Source organism: Rhinolophus ferrumequinum, chromosome 23, assembly GCF_004115265.2.
Source record: "Rhinolophus ferrumequinum isolate MPI-CBG mRhiFer1 chromosome 23, mRhiFer1_v1.p, whole genome shotgun sequence".
Taxonomy (NCBI): domain Eukaryota; kingdom Metazoa; phylum Chordata; class Mammalia; order Chiroptera; family Rhinolophidae; genus Rhinolophus; species Rhinolophus ferrumequinum.
Window position 1 is genome coordinate 36,729,912 of NC_046306.1, and position 19,827 is coordinate 36,749,738.

The 19,827-nt window shown below is 39.2% G+C and overlaps 1 protein-coding gene across 7 annotated transcripts in view; it reads right to left on the reverse strand.

Moving 5' to 3' along the window:
* The window catches only part of KIF16B (kinesin family member 16B), a 289,212-nt gene that overhangs the window by 78,322 nt on the left and 191,063 nt on the right, over window positions 1–19,827 (reverse strand). For 4 of the 7 annotated variants that reach the window (XM_033094524.1, XM_033094521.1, XM_033094522.1 and 1 more), the window contains 3 exons: window positions 18,466–18,562; window positions 17,688–17,738; window positions 2,526–2,648 (listed from right to left, as the gene is read on the reverse strand). In XM_033094524.1, coding sequence (XP_032950415.1) covers window positions 2,526–2,648; window positions 17,688–17,738; window positions 18,466–18,562 — 271 coding nt within the window. Of the gene's footprint in view, window positions 1–2,525; window positions 2,649–14,013; window positions 16,352–17,687; window positions 17,739–18,465; window positions 18,563–19,827 lie in introns of those variants that run through there. The other 3 variants (XM_033094517.1, XM_033094520.1, XM_033094519.1) reach the window with 2 other exon arrangements.

Genomic DNA, 19,827 nt, shown 5'->3' on the forward strand with positions numbered 1-19,827 from the left:
CTGCTAGGCCTTTGCTGGAGCTTGGCCATTTTTGTTAATTTTATTCAGGGGAGGGAGAGTATATTCATGTCATGTTTGTTTCTAGTTCCTGGCCCTGATGCTTCTGTGACTGGGTATCCCCACAAGAGTGGAGGCCCTCAGCACACTTACCTGTGAATGCATCAGGGACCCTTTCTACAAGGTGAACTAGGAATTCTCCCGACAAATGCTAATGGGCCATTTCTGGTGCTAATGATTACAGCACCTGGGATAAGCACAAAAAGGAAGCAGAACAATGATGTGCTTTGAGAACTTCATTCTGATAAGTTCAAAGAAAGCAAACTCTTTGGATTTTATATATTTTGAAAGCCTAAATTCTGAAAGGCCTCATACGATTTTTCTGCATTTGGTTTTTCTAACTTGCCTTTACAGTAGCATCTTCACTATTTTGGCCAGATTTGCATATAACCTGGACTATTTATTATTTGCTTGCAATTTTTATTTAAATCAACTCAATTTTTCTTTCTTTTTCCTTTTTAAGATATAATCGACATACATTATATTAGTTTCATTTAATCAACCTAATGATTAAATATTTGTATATATTGCAAAATCATAATCACAATAAGTTTAGTAAACATACAAAAATATTTTTCTGGTGATGAGAAGTTTTAATATTAACTTTCTTATCAACTTTCAAATATGGAATACAGTATTATTAACTATAGTCACCACATTACATCCCCAGGACATATTTATTTTATAACTGGAAGCTTCTAACTTTTTATTCTCTTTACCTATCTCACCCTTTCTTCTGGCCCCCAACCCTTCAGTCCCTCAGACAGCCACCGATCTGTTCTTTGTATCTGTGAGGCAGGGTTTTTTTGTTTTTTGTTTTTTGTTTTTAGATTTGACATGCAAATGAAATTATACTAAACCAACCCAACTTTAAAAAAATATATATCTTTGTTATCCATGTCTTAGTTTTATGCATGAAATTGATTTAAACTTATGTTTTATTAACACATTTATCTATTAAAATAAATCTATGCGCACACTAAAATCACTGCATGTCCTCTAGTGCTGTGAGCTCTATGTTTTGGAGGATTCATATTCTGAAGTGGTGAAAGTCAGTATTTATTCTCTAATTAAAAATAAGGAAATAATACAAACACACTTTCAGAAATTATTTTTATGTATGCATATGCCATTACATGTATTTACAAAGGGAATGATACACACACACACACACACACACACACACACACACACACACACACAATTTCTAGTGGCTGAGAAAAGGAACTGAGCAGGAATAAGGCATTATGTTACAGGCAGTGGAAAGTACTGGATCAAGGACAGAGTATAACATTAGTTATTTGCACTGTTTCTCCAGGGAGACAGAAAGAACATGCATGCCTGAAGAGAGGAATGGGGGGCGGGGGTGGACAGGGAGTGAGGAGGACTAGCGTCAGGCTCTCTCCCCTCTGCCTCCCAAAACAGCAGCTCCTTGTTTATGTTTTCTACAGTGTTCTTGCTCACAAGATATTTTTTGAACAAACGGCTCTCAGCTAAGAAGAAATGTGGAAACCACAGGTACTATCCAATTTCCTAATTTTATCTATGAGGCAACTGAGCCTCAGTTGCCTCATGGATAAAAGTGACTCAGCAAACTGCTGCAGAATCAGAGCCTAAATATCTCAACATCCAGATTCCTAGTCTGGTGTTTATGTGACCAAGACCACCCCTGAGGGCACCCTCACGCAGCCATATACTGGTGACTTTGGTGGACGTCATTACATCAATAACCTCGTCCATCCTCAAAAATGAAGAAGTATAATTAGTCATTAATTCTTTGAGGAGAGGCCAGTGGTCAACAATATTTAATGAAGTGTTATGAGTCAATGCGAATAAATTAGGAAGAAGATGAAGTCATTATTTCAGAAAGTGTGATGTAAGGAAACAGGCATCACTCTTCCTGAAAAGCTGTATAAATCAAATAACGCCTAAAACAGATTAGGAACACTTCCTGATTAGCAATAATAGAAACAACAATAAAAACAGCAATAACTATAATTAATTATCACATACCAGACACTAGACTCAGCACTTTATATGCACTGATATCCCTGTGACATAAATATTATTATTCCCATTTTCATAGGTAAGTAAATTGAACCTAAGCCCATGGGTAGGGTGACCAACTGTCCTGGTTTACCTGGGACTACTGGGTTTCCCAGTATATGGAAATTTCAACACTGAATTCAGGAAAATCCTGGGCCACCTGGGATGGCTGGTCATGATTTGTGGGGGTGGTGAGTGATAACTTCCACGTGTGCCTGGCTCCACACCCACCACTACTTTCTATGGATAACTTCCCTCCATGTGCTCCAGTCAAGATTTTTACATACTGGTTTAAAGAAGGGAGTGACCAATACCTTACAAAACAAGATATTCACATGTAGCTTCTTCTCTTTTTACAAAAAAGACAAAGAAAGTACTGCATAGAATCTATTCCTCAAGAAGAGTAAAGAAGGGACACTTACCTTGACCTCAAACTCGAAGTGCTCGTCCTTTCCTTGCCCACAGAGAACATAGCGTGGAATACTAATTTTAATTGGGTCCTTCAGGTCATCTGGATTTGCTCCCAAAGAACGAGAAACCATCCTCTATCAAAGGCACATCAGAAGGGGAGAACAAAGAGAACCAAGATCACTCAATTGCAAATACCTTGCTTGGGCAGGCAGGAGAAAATGTGTTTCAGGTAGAGAAAAGAGCATCAAACCAGTAGAGTTTATTTAGAAAAATGATGGTTTCCTTTGAAAGAGAAATGCTAAATCTCTCTCATAACAAAAGACTATTTCTTTAGGTATACCATTCCCAGAAGTTAGGGCAAAAGCACTTCAAAATGTTGTTTCGCTTTGAAGTTCCTTCCAATTTATAAGAACAAGTGAAGAAAGGGACAGATTATACATTCCGACTTTCAAAGAAATCGGTCTAAACCAGATTCCTTTCTGAAAAGTCTTTATCATCTGACTTGTTTTTTCTCCACAGACTATCAGATTGCTGTACATAAAGCTCCAAAAGCTGGAGATTTTATTCAAGCTTACTTCATTTTTAAATTCTAGGCATTTTTATAAGCCAGTGTAGTGTGGAAAACTCTTTAAACCACAATTAAAACAAATCCCAGGTATATTCTTTAGGCTCCATTTGATTAATAATGAACTTGGCTCTGACAAATATTAATGGTCTGGATGGTGGGAAACCAGAGGGGTTTGAGCAAGAGGCATTATGAAAAAAATAAATCTTCAAAATGAGTTCTGTTGAGTGTGAATGTAAAGAAATCTCTGAACAACCTTATCATTTGCACTAACCTGGCGCTTTAGAAAACATAAGAAAGTATATTTTTGAAGCAGTAGCAATAATAAAATAATCATAACCACAATTACAATTGCATTTATTGAATACTTATTATATACCAAAAACTTCACTTAATAGTTTATATGCATTGTTGCATTCACTCCTCACAATCCCTTGTGAGGTATTAAGCTTTGCTAACCCTGTTTTATTAAATGAGATGCCCAAGACAGACTTTAGGTAACTTGACAGATGTAAGTGGTAGAGTCAGGATTCGAATTCAGGCTAACACAGAGTCCAACTACGGCATCACTATGCCATACTGCTACAGTGAAATTTTAAAATAATTTTATCCATCAGAGATAAACTGAGTTAATGAACACTTCGACATAAACAGAATTTAAGATGGGAACTCCATGATTATGCAGTGAAACGCACTATTTGACAAAGAAGAAAACAGTGGGCAATAACGCTCCATTTCTCTCAGGCAGAAAGGGGTCCTAGATCCTTGGCTCTTCAGCCAGATTGGACATAAAGGGTTCAACCCAGCTGCTGTGTGTGTGTGTGTGTGTGTGTGTGTGTGTGAGAGAGAGAGAGAGAGAGAGACAGAGAGAGAGAGAGAGACAGAGAGAGAGACAGAGAGAGAGAGAGAGAGAGAAAACTGAGCTCAGATTTCTGGATGATCCAGAGGCGTATGGTTTGTCTCAGATTACTGCTTTTATCTAGCTGACAGTACAAACATTTTGGCATGATGTGACATTTCCAAAAGCTTTTATACCACCTTAATCTTTCCTTGTGTGGCTGGCCACCCAAAACAAGAACCATTAATTTTATCACAATGCTGCCCCTATTTAGCTTTGCCTGATGTCAAAAATCATAGTGGAAATTCTTAAAAAGCAAGTTTCTCAACATGCCCATGGCCAAAGACCTTTCAATTCACTGACAGTATATTTCTAAATTACTTTAAATGTACACATTTTCTGAAACATGGAGTATGTTTTTCTATTTAAAAGTGAAAAGGCAGAGAAATAATTTAGTGGTTTTATTTTTCAAAGAACACATTTAATGTTAGGAAATGTCTTTGACCTACAAATGTCATGGTTTACCTGCTCTGCTGCCTAAGCTCTGAAACCTTATATGTCATGCTTAATAACTACAGTTTTCAAGTAGGAACCTAGTCTCTTTTCAAAATCTGACACAATCACTTGGGAAATCAACTTGTGGCGTGTGTGTGGGCTCGGGGTTGGGAGCACACTGTAACACACTGTAACACCACAGCTGATTTGGTAAGGCTCTTTCCTAAGATGTGAGAATGAGGAAAAGGAAGGAAGAAAGAAAACAAATCTTTTTCCTTCAGTCAACAAGGAACAATGTATTACTATGGGTATTATGGGTTCTCAAAAAGGTGTGGATGACAATATCAACAAGGGTAACATACTTGGTATTGAAACTCTACCGTTATCAGCTTCCCTGAAGCAATCACAGAAAATGGACATGGTAGTCCATGTGCTGTTCACTTTGAAGACTGAATCAAATCCCAGCTGGAGGACTTGTAACACTCTGAGTAACAGTCACCCATCCCCTGTGCACCCAAGTTTTCTTGTGTCTATGGAAATGGGCATATTTACCAAATCCCAACTACATGGCAGGCACCTGACTGTGAATGAGGCAGTTTATCACCTTGTGGGACTTATAGTATGAGTAAACTGGTAATTACAGGGGGACTGGAAAGTTGTGATGGAGGCATTGAGTGAGAAGAACTACAAATACATATGAGGTGTGATCAAACAATACGGTGACTGTTTAAATGAAAAAGCTGATTACAGTAAAAGACACATTCCCATTAATCCTCCTCAAAATACTTCCCCTTGCTTCACACACTTATCCTATTGTTCTTGCCACTTTCTGAATCAGCTCTGGAAGTCCTCTTTTGTGAGTATCTTTAGCTGTGCTGTCACGGCTGCTTTGATGTCCTAAATCATTTTGACTTTGGGGAAGAGCCAGAAGTCGCAAGGTGCCAGATCCAGAGAATAAGGTGGATGAGGACACACCGTAATGTTTTTATTTGACAGAAATTGCCGTATACCAGAAGCGGAGCATTGTCATGATAGAAGATGATTTACGGCACATTTTTAAACACACCTTCTCTCAACCATAGCTCACACCCGACTGACTGCACCGAACAAGCTGAAACTTGTCACACACTGTTACTAGGGTTCAACACACTGCTTTCTATATTGACGATTCCTACCTTTCCGTTGGATGGCACTCAGCAGCAGCATTCACCGTATTTTGTGATCACAACAGAAAAGCTCCATGTCATACATCACTTCCGGTATGGCAATTTCTCTTAAATAAAAGGATTATGGTGTGTCCTCATCCATCTTATTCACCAGATCTGGCACTGTGTGACTTCTGGCTCTTCCCCAAAGTCAAAATGACCATGAAAGGTAAACATTTGGAATCGATTCAGGACATCGAAGCAGCCATGACAGCAGAACAAAAGACACTCACGAAAGAGGACTTCCAGACTGCTTCAGAAAGAGGAAAGAATGATGGGATACGTGTGTTCGAAGCGAAGGGAGTATTTTGAGGGGCATTAATGGCAATGTGTCTTCTACTATAATCAATTTGCTTTAAACATTCACTGTATATTTTTATCATGCCTTGTACACTAGTCTCTAAATGTCCTGAATTTTAGTGAGGGAGAACTGCAGCCAAAACTGCCTACGTAATAAGTATTTAGCAAACAATGGCGACTTAACTTTAACTTTCTAAATGCCTTTCTTATAGGCACCCCTAGAATATACAACCAAAGTGATGTCTTTTATTGAGCACCAACTATGTGCCATGCAGAGGACTAGGTCCTGGAAAAACAAAGTAACTTTTACAAAATATCTGGAATTTCTAAGACCTTTAGATTTTTTCAATTGCATTAAGCTTTGAACAAAGATTTTGTTTTTCCACTGGAGATGGAATACATTCGAAAGTTAGCAAATGCTACCTTAAATTTCTCTTTTTATAAGTCAACTTTCAAGTTGAGATAAGACTGTAACGGATGGTCTGGTTACTATATAGGCCCTTTAAAACTGGAAAGTTCTCTATTACTAAGAATGTATAATTGTGAAAACAATCCCTAATAAAAAGAAAGTTGTTTGAAGCTCAGGCCCATAGACCACTTAAAGATTTTCAAAAAATCCTTGCCTTCGATAACTTGATTAGGTATATGAAGTAAGTCGGGACCAGTTATCTGGGAGGAACTGGATCTCATATTTATGCAGCTCATCTAAACCCAGGACAGCCCTTTACATACCAGCACCTGCCTGTGTAGCTCAAGAAATGGTTCTAGATGGGATACAAGAGCCACTGCCTCAATCAAGGATTGGACCGTGAAGTGTAACAGAATCCTTTGCTGAGAAAAAGGATATTTCTCTTCGTTATCTTACATGATGGGGACTAGAAATAGTGTTAGAGTCTGCTGCTATCATTGGTGGCCACAGTTTACTTCAATTTCACAGATTTCAAAGTAAATATTAAGGGTAGAGAAATTAAAAACTGCATAAATAACTTAAAAATAAACTAGGGATCTGAAGACATTTGAGCATAAGTATAAACAGATAAACAGAAGAAAAATCAAAAGAGTCTGTGTTTCCATCAAAGCACTGCTGAAATGTAAATTTTAGAAATTACTTTTGAAGTCAATTTCATGAGAAACATAGACGTCTCAGGATACAGTGTGAAAGGTTCCTGACAGTTTCCTAAACTATGTTGGGCAGGAAGGAAAACTAATATAACCATATCCTAAATTTATTTTTTTATTTAAAAATAGCTATATTTTGAATATCTTGAATTTTATACTAGGCAAGTATGTGTTATAACATATTATATCCCATTATTTATGAGAGCTTTTAAACTTCTATGTAATAATTTTACAATCAGTCACAGTTTCTCTACATGTAGCAAAGATTCTTAGACTTGGAAGGGAAGCTAATGACATCATAAGTTGGTAAAGAAACATGAAAGGCTGTATGTTCAGAAGCATGTCTTACAGCCGATCTGGCACAACTAAATACGTAGGACATTACAAGGTACTTTAAATGCACCGTGGAATGGCTCTATTTAGAAGTAAAAGGTCAAGGAAAAGCACATAATTAGTAACTTGCATTGCATTTCTATACATACAAATATCACCTTTTAAAATATGATAAAAAATGTTTTACTGATAGCTTTAATGAAATAATGTCCTATGTCAACAAATACTCTATTTTTCAACGGTGTTGGGGAAACACCATAGTTGGGTCCTCAGCCAAAAGCAGCAGGTGGAACATAAACTACATTTTAAATTCTCAGATTAATTAATCTTCTCTCCTTACTCAGACTGTCTCAGTCAAAAGGGACAGATAAAGGACATTAATAGGAAGTGGCTTTAACATCCATTCAGATAATTGTCAGCAGTGCAGAGGGCACGGAACAGGGAGTCATCAATGTTTCCCCTAAACGCTCTAATTACATACCAGATGGCTGAATTCAGTGTATGCTTTCATTGTGACAAGGTCAGACCTAAGGACAGTTGTCTGATCTCCTAGAGTCAAACATCCGAGCTTAGCTTGTGAAATACGGGCAAACCTCGGTTTTTATCAGATTTAACAAAACTATGAATTTTCCTGTCTCTGTTCCCGGCAGAGCACATATTTCGAATCCCTCCTTTTTTCAACCACACTTATTACAGTGATAGTTCTAATTAGAGGTATTATGTATCGAGGATCTACTATGCCCCAGCAGTTTGAAAACCTGGGTGTGGGGCAGAGATGGTAAGGATCTCAAATATGAGCCATGTTATAAGAAACAGGGAATAAAGGTAACTTGTGTGAGCAGGTGTAAATTATGAACATGGTAAAGAGCCATGTTTGTATTCATCTCCAGAAGGTGAAGTCTGCCTGTGCCCAGAAGGGAACTTATGTTAATACCAAGCTCTCCTAGAGGCTTAGTACATACGACTGAATTGGATTTTGCTAAGACATGTGGCCACACATGCTACATGTACACCCTGACCATCCTTATCAAGGTGAGGACTTAACAGCAGCTTGACACGAAGAAATAATACTAACCTTATCTCATTTCAAAGTGAGTTTAGAACAGTCACATCAGGAAACAGAAATAAGGGTTTTCAAATGAGTATATCTTTAATTTTAATATATAACTTTATGGATAAATTACCCAGAAAACGACACCATCTTGGACATAGGTACTTGTGGAATATCTTATTTACCCTAGTGCCTTGGGGTAAATCCACGAGGTTTGGCTAATGTTTGCAATCCATGATTCTTACCAGAATAAAGTATTTCATCCATATAGATCTGAGTTGATCAACATTGTTTCAAGGTTTGGGGATACTGGATATCTGATGACTGTTTCAACTTGGAACTGTTAAAAATGTTGCCACTTGTCTCTAGATCACCAAAGACTGGTCCCTTTAATGATCATCATTTTCAGATAACTCGTCACTAAATGGGTACATTATAAAAAGACTAATGGGTCTAGAGTGACTCACTGAGCACATGGCAAGTTGCTAAGTGGCTCTCATTGCCTAACATGACTACAGACAGTTTGGGACCACCAGGAGGGAAAACCATGTGTTCTCCCTTCTAGTTCTACAAAGTCTTTAATTAACCATGAAAAGTACCACTTATCTTCAGTGACCGATTTTTGCTGAGCCCTAGTTTTAGTTCCAAATGTGTTGAATTCTAAGGCCTAGAAGAAACGGAAGTGTGCCTCTGTGTGTGTGTGGGGGGGGGGGGTGGGGGTAGGGGTGGTGGTAGTGTTCTTTATCAGGTTTCTGTAGAGCATATTGTTTAACCTTCCAGCTAAAGGAACAACACTGAGCATACTAGATCATTGTACTATATTCATGCTATGACTACCCAGGCTTTTTGTCTATAGGAGTTAAAAATGCAGAGAAGAGGGGGGAAAAAAAGAAAAAGAAAAAAAAGTCTGAAATTCATATAAGGAAACAATGGATTGCAAAGATTCTTTTTTTTTTCTTTTTCCCTTCCCCCTTCCATCACCTACTCAAGCCGTTGTTCTCAGTCTAGTTGTGGAGGACACAGCTCCCTGGCCCATGCTGGTATTATGAGCATTGTGCTCTACCCAGCTGAGCCAGTCGGTCGCCTGCCACCACCCGGCCGCTCACGGCAACTCATGGCATCTCTCACTGGCTGCCGGATGCTGACTTGCTCATGGTAGCCCATGGCAGCCCAGCTCCAGGTCGAGCTGTTGTTCTCAATCTAGCTACAGAGGGCACAGCTCCCTGGCCCACGTGGGAATCAAACTGGTGACCTCGGTATTAGGAGCACAGCACTCTAACCACCTGAGCCATCCGGCTGCCCCGCAAAGAAACTTCCTGTAAGACAATTCTTGGGGGGGAAAACTTATAAAAAGAGAAATAATTTTTAATGTCTAGAAATTTCAAGACAAAAGTTGCAAGTCAGAAAATAATTAATGTAATAATTCCTCCAAATATTCATTCCTAGCATAGTCATTTCTATTTTAAAAACTCAATTAAAAAATATCCTAATCTCAAAAATAACTTGTGACTAGGAGATGACCTTGACAATGAGGAAAGAATGTATGCTCTGGAATAAGAAGTTCTGGGTTTGAGTTCCAATTGTCAATCAAATGATCCTTTCTGTGTTAAATTTCCAAATATGAAATGGAGATTGATGATAACAATTCCACAATCCCGGGAGGATCCCCAGGGATCCCTGTGGGTTCCCAGGGAACAATGCATAGGAAAGAACATTGTACACTGAAAAACACAATACAAGCAGTGTTTGGGATTGTTATTACTATAATCCACTACATCTTCAGTAACAAAACATTTTAACCAGATATTAAAAATAAAAGGCAGAAGGACTGATTTGCAATGAATTTCTTTGCTTCTTGCCAACTGGATTATTCAGTCCCATTCTTTATTAAGAAGGCTTTACAAAATTATAAGAATTCCTCCATAACAAGAAATTAGATGGTGATGGTTTGGAAACTGTTGTGTAAGAAACAGCATAGAGACCGAAGGGTGCTGGAGGTAAAGAAGAAAAATCAGAAGACGTAAGGGAGATAACTGTCCTCTTTGAAGGGTTGTGATATAATACAGATTGTGGAACATACGTGTTCTGGTCTGTTATAGAAGGGTACCATGTATAGACAGACTCTGCAGATGGAGATCACAATAAGGAAAACTACGGAAAGAATGGTCTAACAATGAGAACAGTTTCCAATGAATAAACTGCTTCAGGGGCAGACAGTGATCAGGCCCTTCGTGGGCATATCAAACAAAGACTGAATTAAAAAGCAAAGTAAACTAAGTTTAAATGACCTATGATATATGTTTTTTCTATGACTGAATATTTCTGTTAGGGAGAAGTCCTACAAGTTTTATCCGAATTTTATCTTCAACAGTCTTACGAACCCTGACATAATACATCTGTGGTAGACTGAATTATTGGTCCCAATTCTTCTCTCCCTTGTAGTAGCAGTAGCACAGTCTTAGTCATGCCATGACTTCATGGTGGATGGAGTGGACTTCATAGCCCCTGGACTTTGGACTTAGTAGTGCAACTTGTGTTGGCCAATGTTAGCAGGCATGATGCACTGGTGGCAGATGGCCTGTAGCCTACAGCAGAGCCACCTCAGCCTATATGTAAACCATCAGTGAGAACTAAGTTGTTGCTTTTTTGTATATCGCTGAAATTTTGGGGGTTAGTTGTTATTTGGCAATAGCTGACTGATATAACATGTTACAAAAGATATGTTAGGGAATGAAGCAGAATTGTGTAAGATGCATACTGGAGCCTATGTAAGTAAATTAACAAAACGACCTCGTTAGAAACTGGTCTATCCAGTAAGACCACTAAAGGAGCATTAATAAAAGTGCTGTAATCTATTTACCATTCAAAACTTTAAATCATCTAGAAAACAGAATGTAAATAAAAGTGACCTAATTACTACTGTTGGAAGGTATAAGTATTCTCTCCGAAGGGTGCACATGCACTTTTTAAGTAATGACAACAGGGAGACCAACTATTTTGAAATGGTCTTCAACAAAGCCTAAATAAATTCACCCTACCAATCACAAGTCTGCAAAACAGGCATCTGTGAGCAAAATGGATTTTAATTAAATTCAGATGAAATCACTGTTTCAAAAGTATGCAAAGAAGTTTTGTGTAGAATACATTAACAAGCCCTATGATGGATGAATCTTTTTTTTTTCTTTTTATGTAGGAACTCATTATAACTGAGAGGTTACGTTACGCTGGATGTTGAGACTCTCATACCTGCTCTAGTATAGTAGCACTGAGGGCTCAGAACTCCTGAAGAATGAGCCAGTGGAGTCAGAGGGAGGCCGCTAGGATGGAAGCCACAGTGGATAATAGCACCAACACTACTCTACTGGCTTCTACAGACATTACGACAATTTTAATACTTACTTCATGGATGATAAATCGAATTATCGTATCGGGAACCATATTTGATCTCAAGGTAAAAAGTGTGCTTAGGTAAGAGAAGTGACATGTAAAATTTGAATGCCGGAGGCTGCTTCTTTTATGTGGTGAGCTCCGAATGTAATCCTCATTGCGGCCTACTTGGATCATAAAGCAGAACTGAGAAGTTATAACGGATAATCTGGTTTTTATGCAATGCTCATATGTGCTGCATGCTCCACGTATGAACAACACTAAAGACCATAATTTATCACACAGTAGAATTATAGCTTTTTACCTGTAAGGACAAGCAAGTCTGTTTAATATTTATCACTCTTTGTTACAATTTTGTACTAGTTATGTATTGTTTTCTTTCCAAAAACAGCATCCCTGTGCTGGTACCTTAAATTCCACTCCCTCTGTTCGTCATGATCATTAATTCTATTCTCATCAAGGATATATGAGAAAATACTCAATGGGGCAATTTTTCAAAAAGGTAATGTGAAATATATTAGCTAAAAAAAGTGAAAAATATGAAAATAAATTAGGTGAAATATTCTGATATTAGAAGACTTTCATGGTTCACTTTTGAAATTTTTCCCTGGTCGAAGATCTAGTAGCCAAGAATATGACAAACTAAACAATGTTAATGATGTCCTCATCAGAGACTCAAAAGCCTTCACATATAAGGCAATAGGGTGTGTACATGTGTGCATGTGCGTGGAGAGGCGGGGGATGTGAAAGTGGCAAAAGCAGGTTCCACCTAAAAACATTTGAATTCTATTACCTCAAAAAGACAAAAAGCCTCCACTTAAGCCACTGCAAACAAGGCCACAACCACCAATGTGTGGATTCTCACACACTCTCCAATTTCTTACCTTTTCCTATTCACTTTCCCAGAATGTGGGTAGAAGAAAATATAGAACAAGTAGCTTGTTGTTCGCTCTGACAAGGGAAAGAGAGAAGATCTGTACTTCTTGACCAAAGGGAGATGGTAAGTTTCTGCATGGGTTAAGCTTTGACACTGTCCCGATCATCGATTAGGAGTAGAAATGAAGAGGGAGCTAGGACATCTATGTTGCCCACTATCTGAAATCTGATCAGAATAGAAAATGAGCCCTCCATGCCGGGAGTAAAATGAATGGCTTAATGGAATCTCTGACTTACTCAACTGCAAACGTAATTTGGTGAATAGCTACTCTGAGCTCGGCATGATCCTGGCTGGAAGGGGAGGGAGACTAGATGGAGTGATAAAGATGTGTGCCTCCTTCCTGCTAAGACTCTGGAATTTAGTAGAACACACATACCCAAGAAACAGGAGCACACTGGCAGAGCAACCCAGGTTCAGGGGGATTAAAACATAAACATAAAACATGAAACGTGATTCCTTATTAGAATGCTGAACAGACGTGGATCCAAAGGAAAGAGTCAATCAGAGGAGAGAGACAGTCTGAAGAAGCCAGTTTTAAGCCTCCGACAGATACAGAGGGCAACTAACAACTGGATGGTACATCATGACGAGAGAAGACCTACCTGAGGCTTACGTGGGCATGAACTCATCTCAGAAGGGAGGCCAGCACACTGACTGGCTCAGGCCAGCAGAAGACCTCGGTCAGAGGTTAGGAGTAATGGGTAGGGTGAGAGACAAGAGTGAGGACAGCCAGAGAAAGGCGCTGGAAGCCTTCGGAGGCGACCCTGTATCTGATAAGACAGCATAAAGAAGTTGTTAGAAAAAGTAAAATGAGATGAAGAACCTTTCTAGGACGGAAATACAAGAGCTCAGAAAAAGAATTGCCATGCAGGGGCATATGGCATAGGGGGAAGGTAGTCAAAGATAAACAAGTAAGGAGCTGAAATCACAGGGTTGGAAAGGAATAGTCAAGAAGTCTGAAAGGAGGAAGGGAAGGGCAATCAACTGAGAAGAAGCCACTGCAGGGCATGTAGCATCTGCATTCTGCCCATTAGAGTGAGGGAAGGGCATGTGAAACCCCCTTTGGAAGCTTGATGTATCACTAATCTGCACTGCTACAGAGCTCTCCTAATCATGGTTAGGAGAGGATGTCAATGAAGTTCACTGCTGGAACAGGCACTTTTTCAGGTAGCACAAATTAAAGTCTGCCAGAATACGGCAGGCACAGACAGACTCCAAGCCATCAAGCTATAAGTCGACATGAAGCCAAACACAACAAAAAAATTCTTTAATCACTCACAAATAATGAGGAGGACCCAAATTTACAAGGCTGGGGTTCAAGAAAATGAAGCAAAGTATTGATTTTTTTTTCCCACTACTCTGCTATCACCTATTTTCATTTTATTGTAGATATTTAAAATATTTGCGTCTTCAGTTTTAGAGGTCTGCATTTTTCCAGTTTCAAATCAATTAGCTACACTGAGATATTCATAGTCCTTGATTGCATTCATAATGTTCATTTTATTACAGCTCTCAAAAAATATGCAGAGTATTTTCACAAGTCTCCTCCCTAGAGCCTCGTCAAATGTGAGATTAGCCACAGAGCCTCATCCTGAGAGTTGAGAGTCAGTTTCCAGACCTCAGGTGCCACATTCTCACTGCCCTGCAGACACAACGGGCTGGTGAACACCTGGACATTCTGGGCTTCGTGAGAGTACTCAGACGGACTATTTCTTAAATTTGATGGAAGTCTGAGTTTTTGTGAGAAGACAAGTTCGACTGTTGCTAATGTTTTCTTCTCTGGAACAACGATGCACCTGAATTCACTTAAAGCACGGCATTTGATCACATCAAATCGTGTTCGTGGAGGAGGCGTGTTTAGACACCGAGAGTGTGGATAGAAAACTCGATCTTCACTCACAAGGGCAATGTGGGTGTTCAGAAGGACCAGTGACAGGCAGGGGCCTTGGGCAGAGTCACCTTCAACTCTGACCGTCGTGTAGAGCAATAACTGAACCTCCGACAGGGAAGGGATATTGACTTCCATATTTCCATGAACAAAGTAAATCATGTCAACCAAGGTATTCTGGAATTTGGATGACAACCGAACTCCATTTGGCAAAACTAAATCAGGGACTTCTGCTTTCCAATCAAGAGAAAGCTGAACCAGGTCTCGCTGGAACAAAGGATGATTAGTGCAGGCGGCAGCATCAGAGTCGGGCATCAGGACACCCAGGAGGTCACGGCATATCTGTTGACAGAGGTCTTTGTTGTAACAAAATACAGTGAGGAGGAGGCTCTCTGCAGAGCTCAGGAATCGAATGTGCTGCCCGCCAAAGCCAATTTGAATCTCCCGTAGTGCAGAGAGAGACAGAGCATGAAAAACGCCCACGGAGCCCAGGTGGTCATCTGACAAAACCAAGGCATATAAAGTTGAAGGCAGCAGGAGCAAACACGCTGGCTGGGGGTCAGGTTCTGCGCAGTTGGCAACAGCCAGCCAGTAAACGCCTCTGACTCTGTGCGTGCCACCCAAAAGTTCTGGTAGAGAAGAAGCCACATGCTTGAGGAAGTCTTTTAAAGGGCACCCCTGGAGTTTCAGCATTTGATCTGGGAATTGCACAAGGGTCTGCTTAAATGCAGAGCTGCTTCTAGCATCTTCATACCCCAGGCAGACAACTGAGCTTGGCGATGACCCCGGTACCTCTCCAGCTCTAGGGCCTAGTGCTCTGTAAGGCAACGTGCTCTCTGCTGGCCTAATGGCTGCTGCCTCCTCACTGTTGCTGCTGCCAATCTGATCTTCTGCAGGAAAGGAATGAGCTTCTGATGACACCCCGTATGACTTCAAGAGCATGTCCGGGGATAAGTGTTTCACAATAGGCAGTCTTCTGATGAATGTTGTTAGGTGGGAAGTGAGCCCACTGGGGTCCCACAGGCTTCCCGCGTGCCTGGCTTGGCTGATCACCTTTGTTCCAGCCTGTAGCAGGTGACTGCTGGTATGTTTATAAAGGTCTGAGAACCTGTGGTAAAAGTATCCCAATCCACTGTTTCCTTCTGTCCTAGTAATCAGTGACTCTGGAGAGCTCATGTTTTTAGCAGCTAACTCTTTCTCAGTATGCTGTTCACTATAAAACTTGGAGGATTGCATACTCTCCTCACTACACACAGTTTCAGAGAGAACACAGCAGAGTAACTCACTTTGTCTGGTCTGTTTGTTTCCCCTGCTGACAGACACTCCTTGGGACATATGCTGAAGCAAAGTCCAGCTGGACCGGATTCCAAAGCTGTGTTCATCTTTATGAGTCATCAGCTCACTGCAATTTTCTGAGTTACCATGAAAATATTCTGCATTGCCAGTGTGGCTTTCATTAAGAAAAAAGATGTCAGACAGATTGAAACATCTTGGCTGAAAACCACCCATATACTCAGGACGACTATATTTGCAATCACTGTTCTGTAGCACCTCGTGTGCTGAGGGCTGATCCCTGCGCTGCTGGGTTCTCTCTCGTGATGCTGAGGAGAAAGTTGTAGGGCCTGAGATGCTCCATGTCATGGAATCATTCTGATCCACCTCCTCTCTGCTGGAAGTGTCAGTGACATCTCTGGGCAGCAGTGGGACAAGACACCCTTTCTGTTCAAGATGTCAAAAACAGTTGAAATGGGGATGTGGTAACAGCTTTTGCGATTCTTTTGCACATGAAGATTCTTGCAGTCATTGGTTTCATTGTGTGGATTGATTCGGAGGTTAAATCAAAAGCCTAAGCTATTCTTATTGATTATACATGATTTAAAACTATACGATAGAATTCACACATAGAACATCAATTTCCATATTAGCTATGTTATAAATTGCCGTATTGTTACAGAAATACTTTGTATGGAATTGATCCACAGTATCCGTTTCTTGATCTAATATTTAATTTACTCTAAAATAAACCTAAGACCTTGGGGTCAGTTTTCAAAAGGTCAAATTTAGTTGTGAAAGAGTCCATGACCATATAAGAATCCATGTCCACAATACAAAAGAAATCAGGGGATACTTAACTAAAATCAGACAGAAAACAAGGCCAAAAGACACTGAGAAGTACTGCAACCCACATCATGTTTCTCTCATCTCTTGGTTTGTTTTAGGGGAATTCTGAATTGTATCCGCCCGGTGAGAATGCTATTACCATATCTACAAACCAGCACCGTGAAAGGCTAGGCACTGTGGATAAAAAGAAATGAAAGGCAACGTGTCCTGCTCTTCATGAGGTTTTGGCTAAAAAGATGGATGTCCAGAGCACGTAATGTCCTTACTGGGTGATTGGAAGGAGGGCCTGATAGTGGCCAAAGTCAGGTAAGCCTATTTTGGAACACCTACCCTTTCAACCTCTCGCTCTCTGTTCAGGGACTTATGCACACCATCTGTAAGATTTATACCACCTAGTAGTTTTGGGTTTTTTGTTTTTTTAATTTAAGAATATATGGGAAGGACAAGTCTCTCAGTGGAGAAAAATACAAGTAAACCCTTACAAATTGTATGCCCAAATAAACCTTGGTTTGACAATCCACCAGAGAAATAACCAAGAATCATTTCCTTTGTACTACTGCCAACTCAGTCTGTAAAATGAGCAGCGTTTTTAAAACATTGAGAAGTACTCGGTTTCATTTCCAAACCACATATCTGATTCTGATTATATAATTCTGCCTTTTAAATGCAGACCAAGGAAAAGGATACTGTTACGAATGAAAAACCGAGCAAAGCCCCTCCACCACAGCTACATGCCATTCAAATAAAGTCAAAGCAATTTCCAACCTGCAGGATTCCGTTTTTTAGTCCATAGAAGAGCTTGCCTTCCCTATTAGCCATTAATCTCACTGGAACGTTAAAATTCCAATTATGCAACTAAACATTAAGAAAATTTAATTGTATGAGCATGCCATAATTTAAGGCGACCCTATCAATCTGAAAAATCATTACCTACCTCATATTTTAGCTTACGTTGAATGGTGCCATTGTGAAGTTTCTCATTATTCTGAAAAGAAAATTTTAGAAAAACCTCTATATTAAATTATAGTGTGTTCATAAAGCAGGAAAATCGACTTGATTAGAAATATTTATGGGGAAAAAATTCTAAAGAAATATACTTATTTCAATGACAAGCCCCCTACAGAAATTATATTCCAAGGTAAACATGACTCTATCCACCCATCTGCCTGAAGGACAACTGAAACATTTATTCTGAATCTTAAAATTCTAAGAAAAATATTAAAAGGAAAATTTCCTTAGGATACTTCTTATATTTGCTGGACAGAAATGAAATATTTTTCTTTTGATAAAAATCAACTTGTGGCAAATATGTATCTTCTCAAAGGTAAAACTGTATTTCTACTTGGGAAAATTTATGAAGCAAATTAAATACTTAATGGAAATTGGTGTGTTTTGGGAGAAAATAGGAATATGTTACATGTAGAATTTTTATAAACCAAACAAAGTAAATAAAGCATTTTAGGAAACTTTATATTCATTTCAGAATTTTTCCCATAAGTTTAAAACTTTAAAACAAATAAAGTTACTCTTGAACTGATACTATTCGTGAACAGTTAGGCTCCACCCAAGCAATATTTAATTTTTTTAGGACATTTGCATCTCAACTTTCTCACTGACAAACAGTAATAAAAGAGCCTACCATCACCACTAATAACTTATTGAAAGGCTGTCTTGAAAATGAATGACTGCATTTCTTGGCTTCTCCAGCTCACCTTCATTGTATCTGTAGATGTACTGCCATCCTTGCCAATCACACGATGCAAATCCTGAAGACGTCTTTGGACTTCTTCTTCAATGTAAGCACTGACCCTGGAAACAATGGAGATTGGTGTACTTGAACACTTCTAACCACACAAGACATTTGAGATCATTTTTTTATTATGCCCTTCATAACAGGGAACTTTCTCATTTTAAACACCAAACATAATAACAACACAAGACCTTAAAACATTTTTCTACTTTCAAAAAATCTAGTGCCATGTGTTCACTATCTGTGTTTTCCCCAAGTGAGAGAGAACTGGATGGATAACAGAATCTTGAGAATGGAAGGGGGACTAAGTGATCCCATCCAACTCTCTCCCGGATTTCCTTAGTGAAATCCCTGCTACAAGGTAGGGCAGAATCATAGACATTGGTTTTTGAACGCTCCATGACCTCCAGTTTATTCACACAAAAAAAGTGATAGTTATTGTTCAAAACACAAAGTCATTTAAGAGGATTAAAAGTAAAAAAGAAGTGAACATAATCTTGATGAATCTTCACTATTCAAAGGGAACGATGTCTAGCATTGTTCCTCTTCTGTCTTGTCTCTCCAACTGGGTTACCTGTACCTGGCCAGGAGAGACTACATTTTAAAGGTCTCTACCTTCCAAAATGCCTGGCACAGCACCAAAACAGTGGAAACCAGAAACAGTGGACTTTTCAGGCAGTTGTCAACTGAATATTTCAAGTCCCCTAGAATGTAGGTGAAACTGTATGAAATACAACCATCTACCAGAGGAATCAAGGAGACCGCAGAATTTTATTTCCATCTAAAATCTTTCTAGTAGCTCAGATTGCCAAGATGGAAGTCTTACGCAGCTCCCAACTCTCCCTCCCATAGGTCTACAGGCACTGATTAGATGAATTAATTAAAATGAACTGTTTTGCAAATTTACATCGTACCACAACAAAATAAAATCTGGTTTCACCTTTCTAAACATATGCATAGTCCTATAAATATTTTTGTACTACTGACCATGGCAAAATGATTTTCTGAAATGTTAAAGAGATTAATATTTTAGGTAAAATAGCCCAGAAGAACGGAGTTAGGGTAATAAAGTGCACTATTTACCTTTCAGTATTGAAAATAAAATCATGTGGAACTGAATTTGAGCAAAGGCTACTTACAAATGAATTACCTCACCAGGCTTTTACTTAAATTTTTACTTAAATTAGTCTTGTGGAACATGCAGAACTAGATTTAAAGGGCTACAGAGGCTCATGTTATTCTGACTACATTTTGATATCCAAATATATATCTCCTAATATCCAGGGCTCAGGAATGCCCAATTTGAAATGTCCCCATGACATAG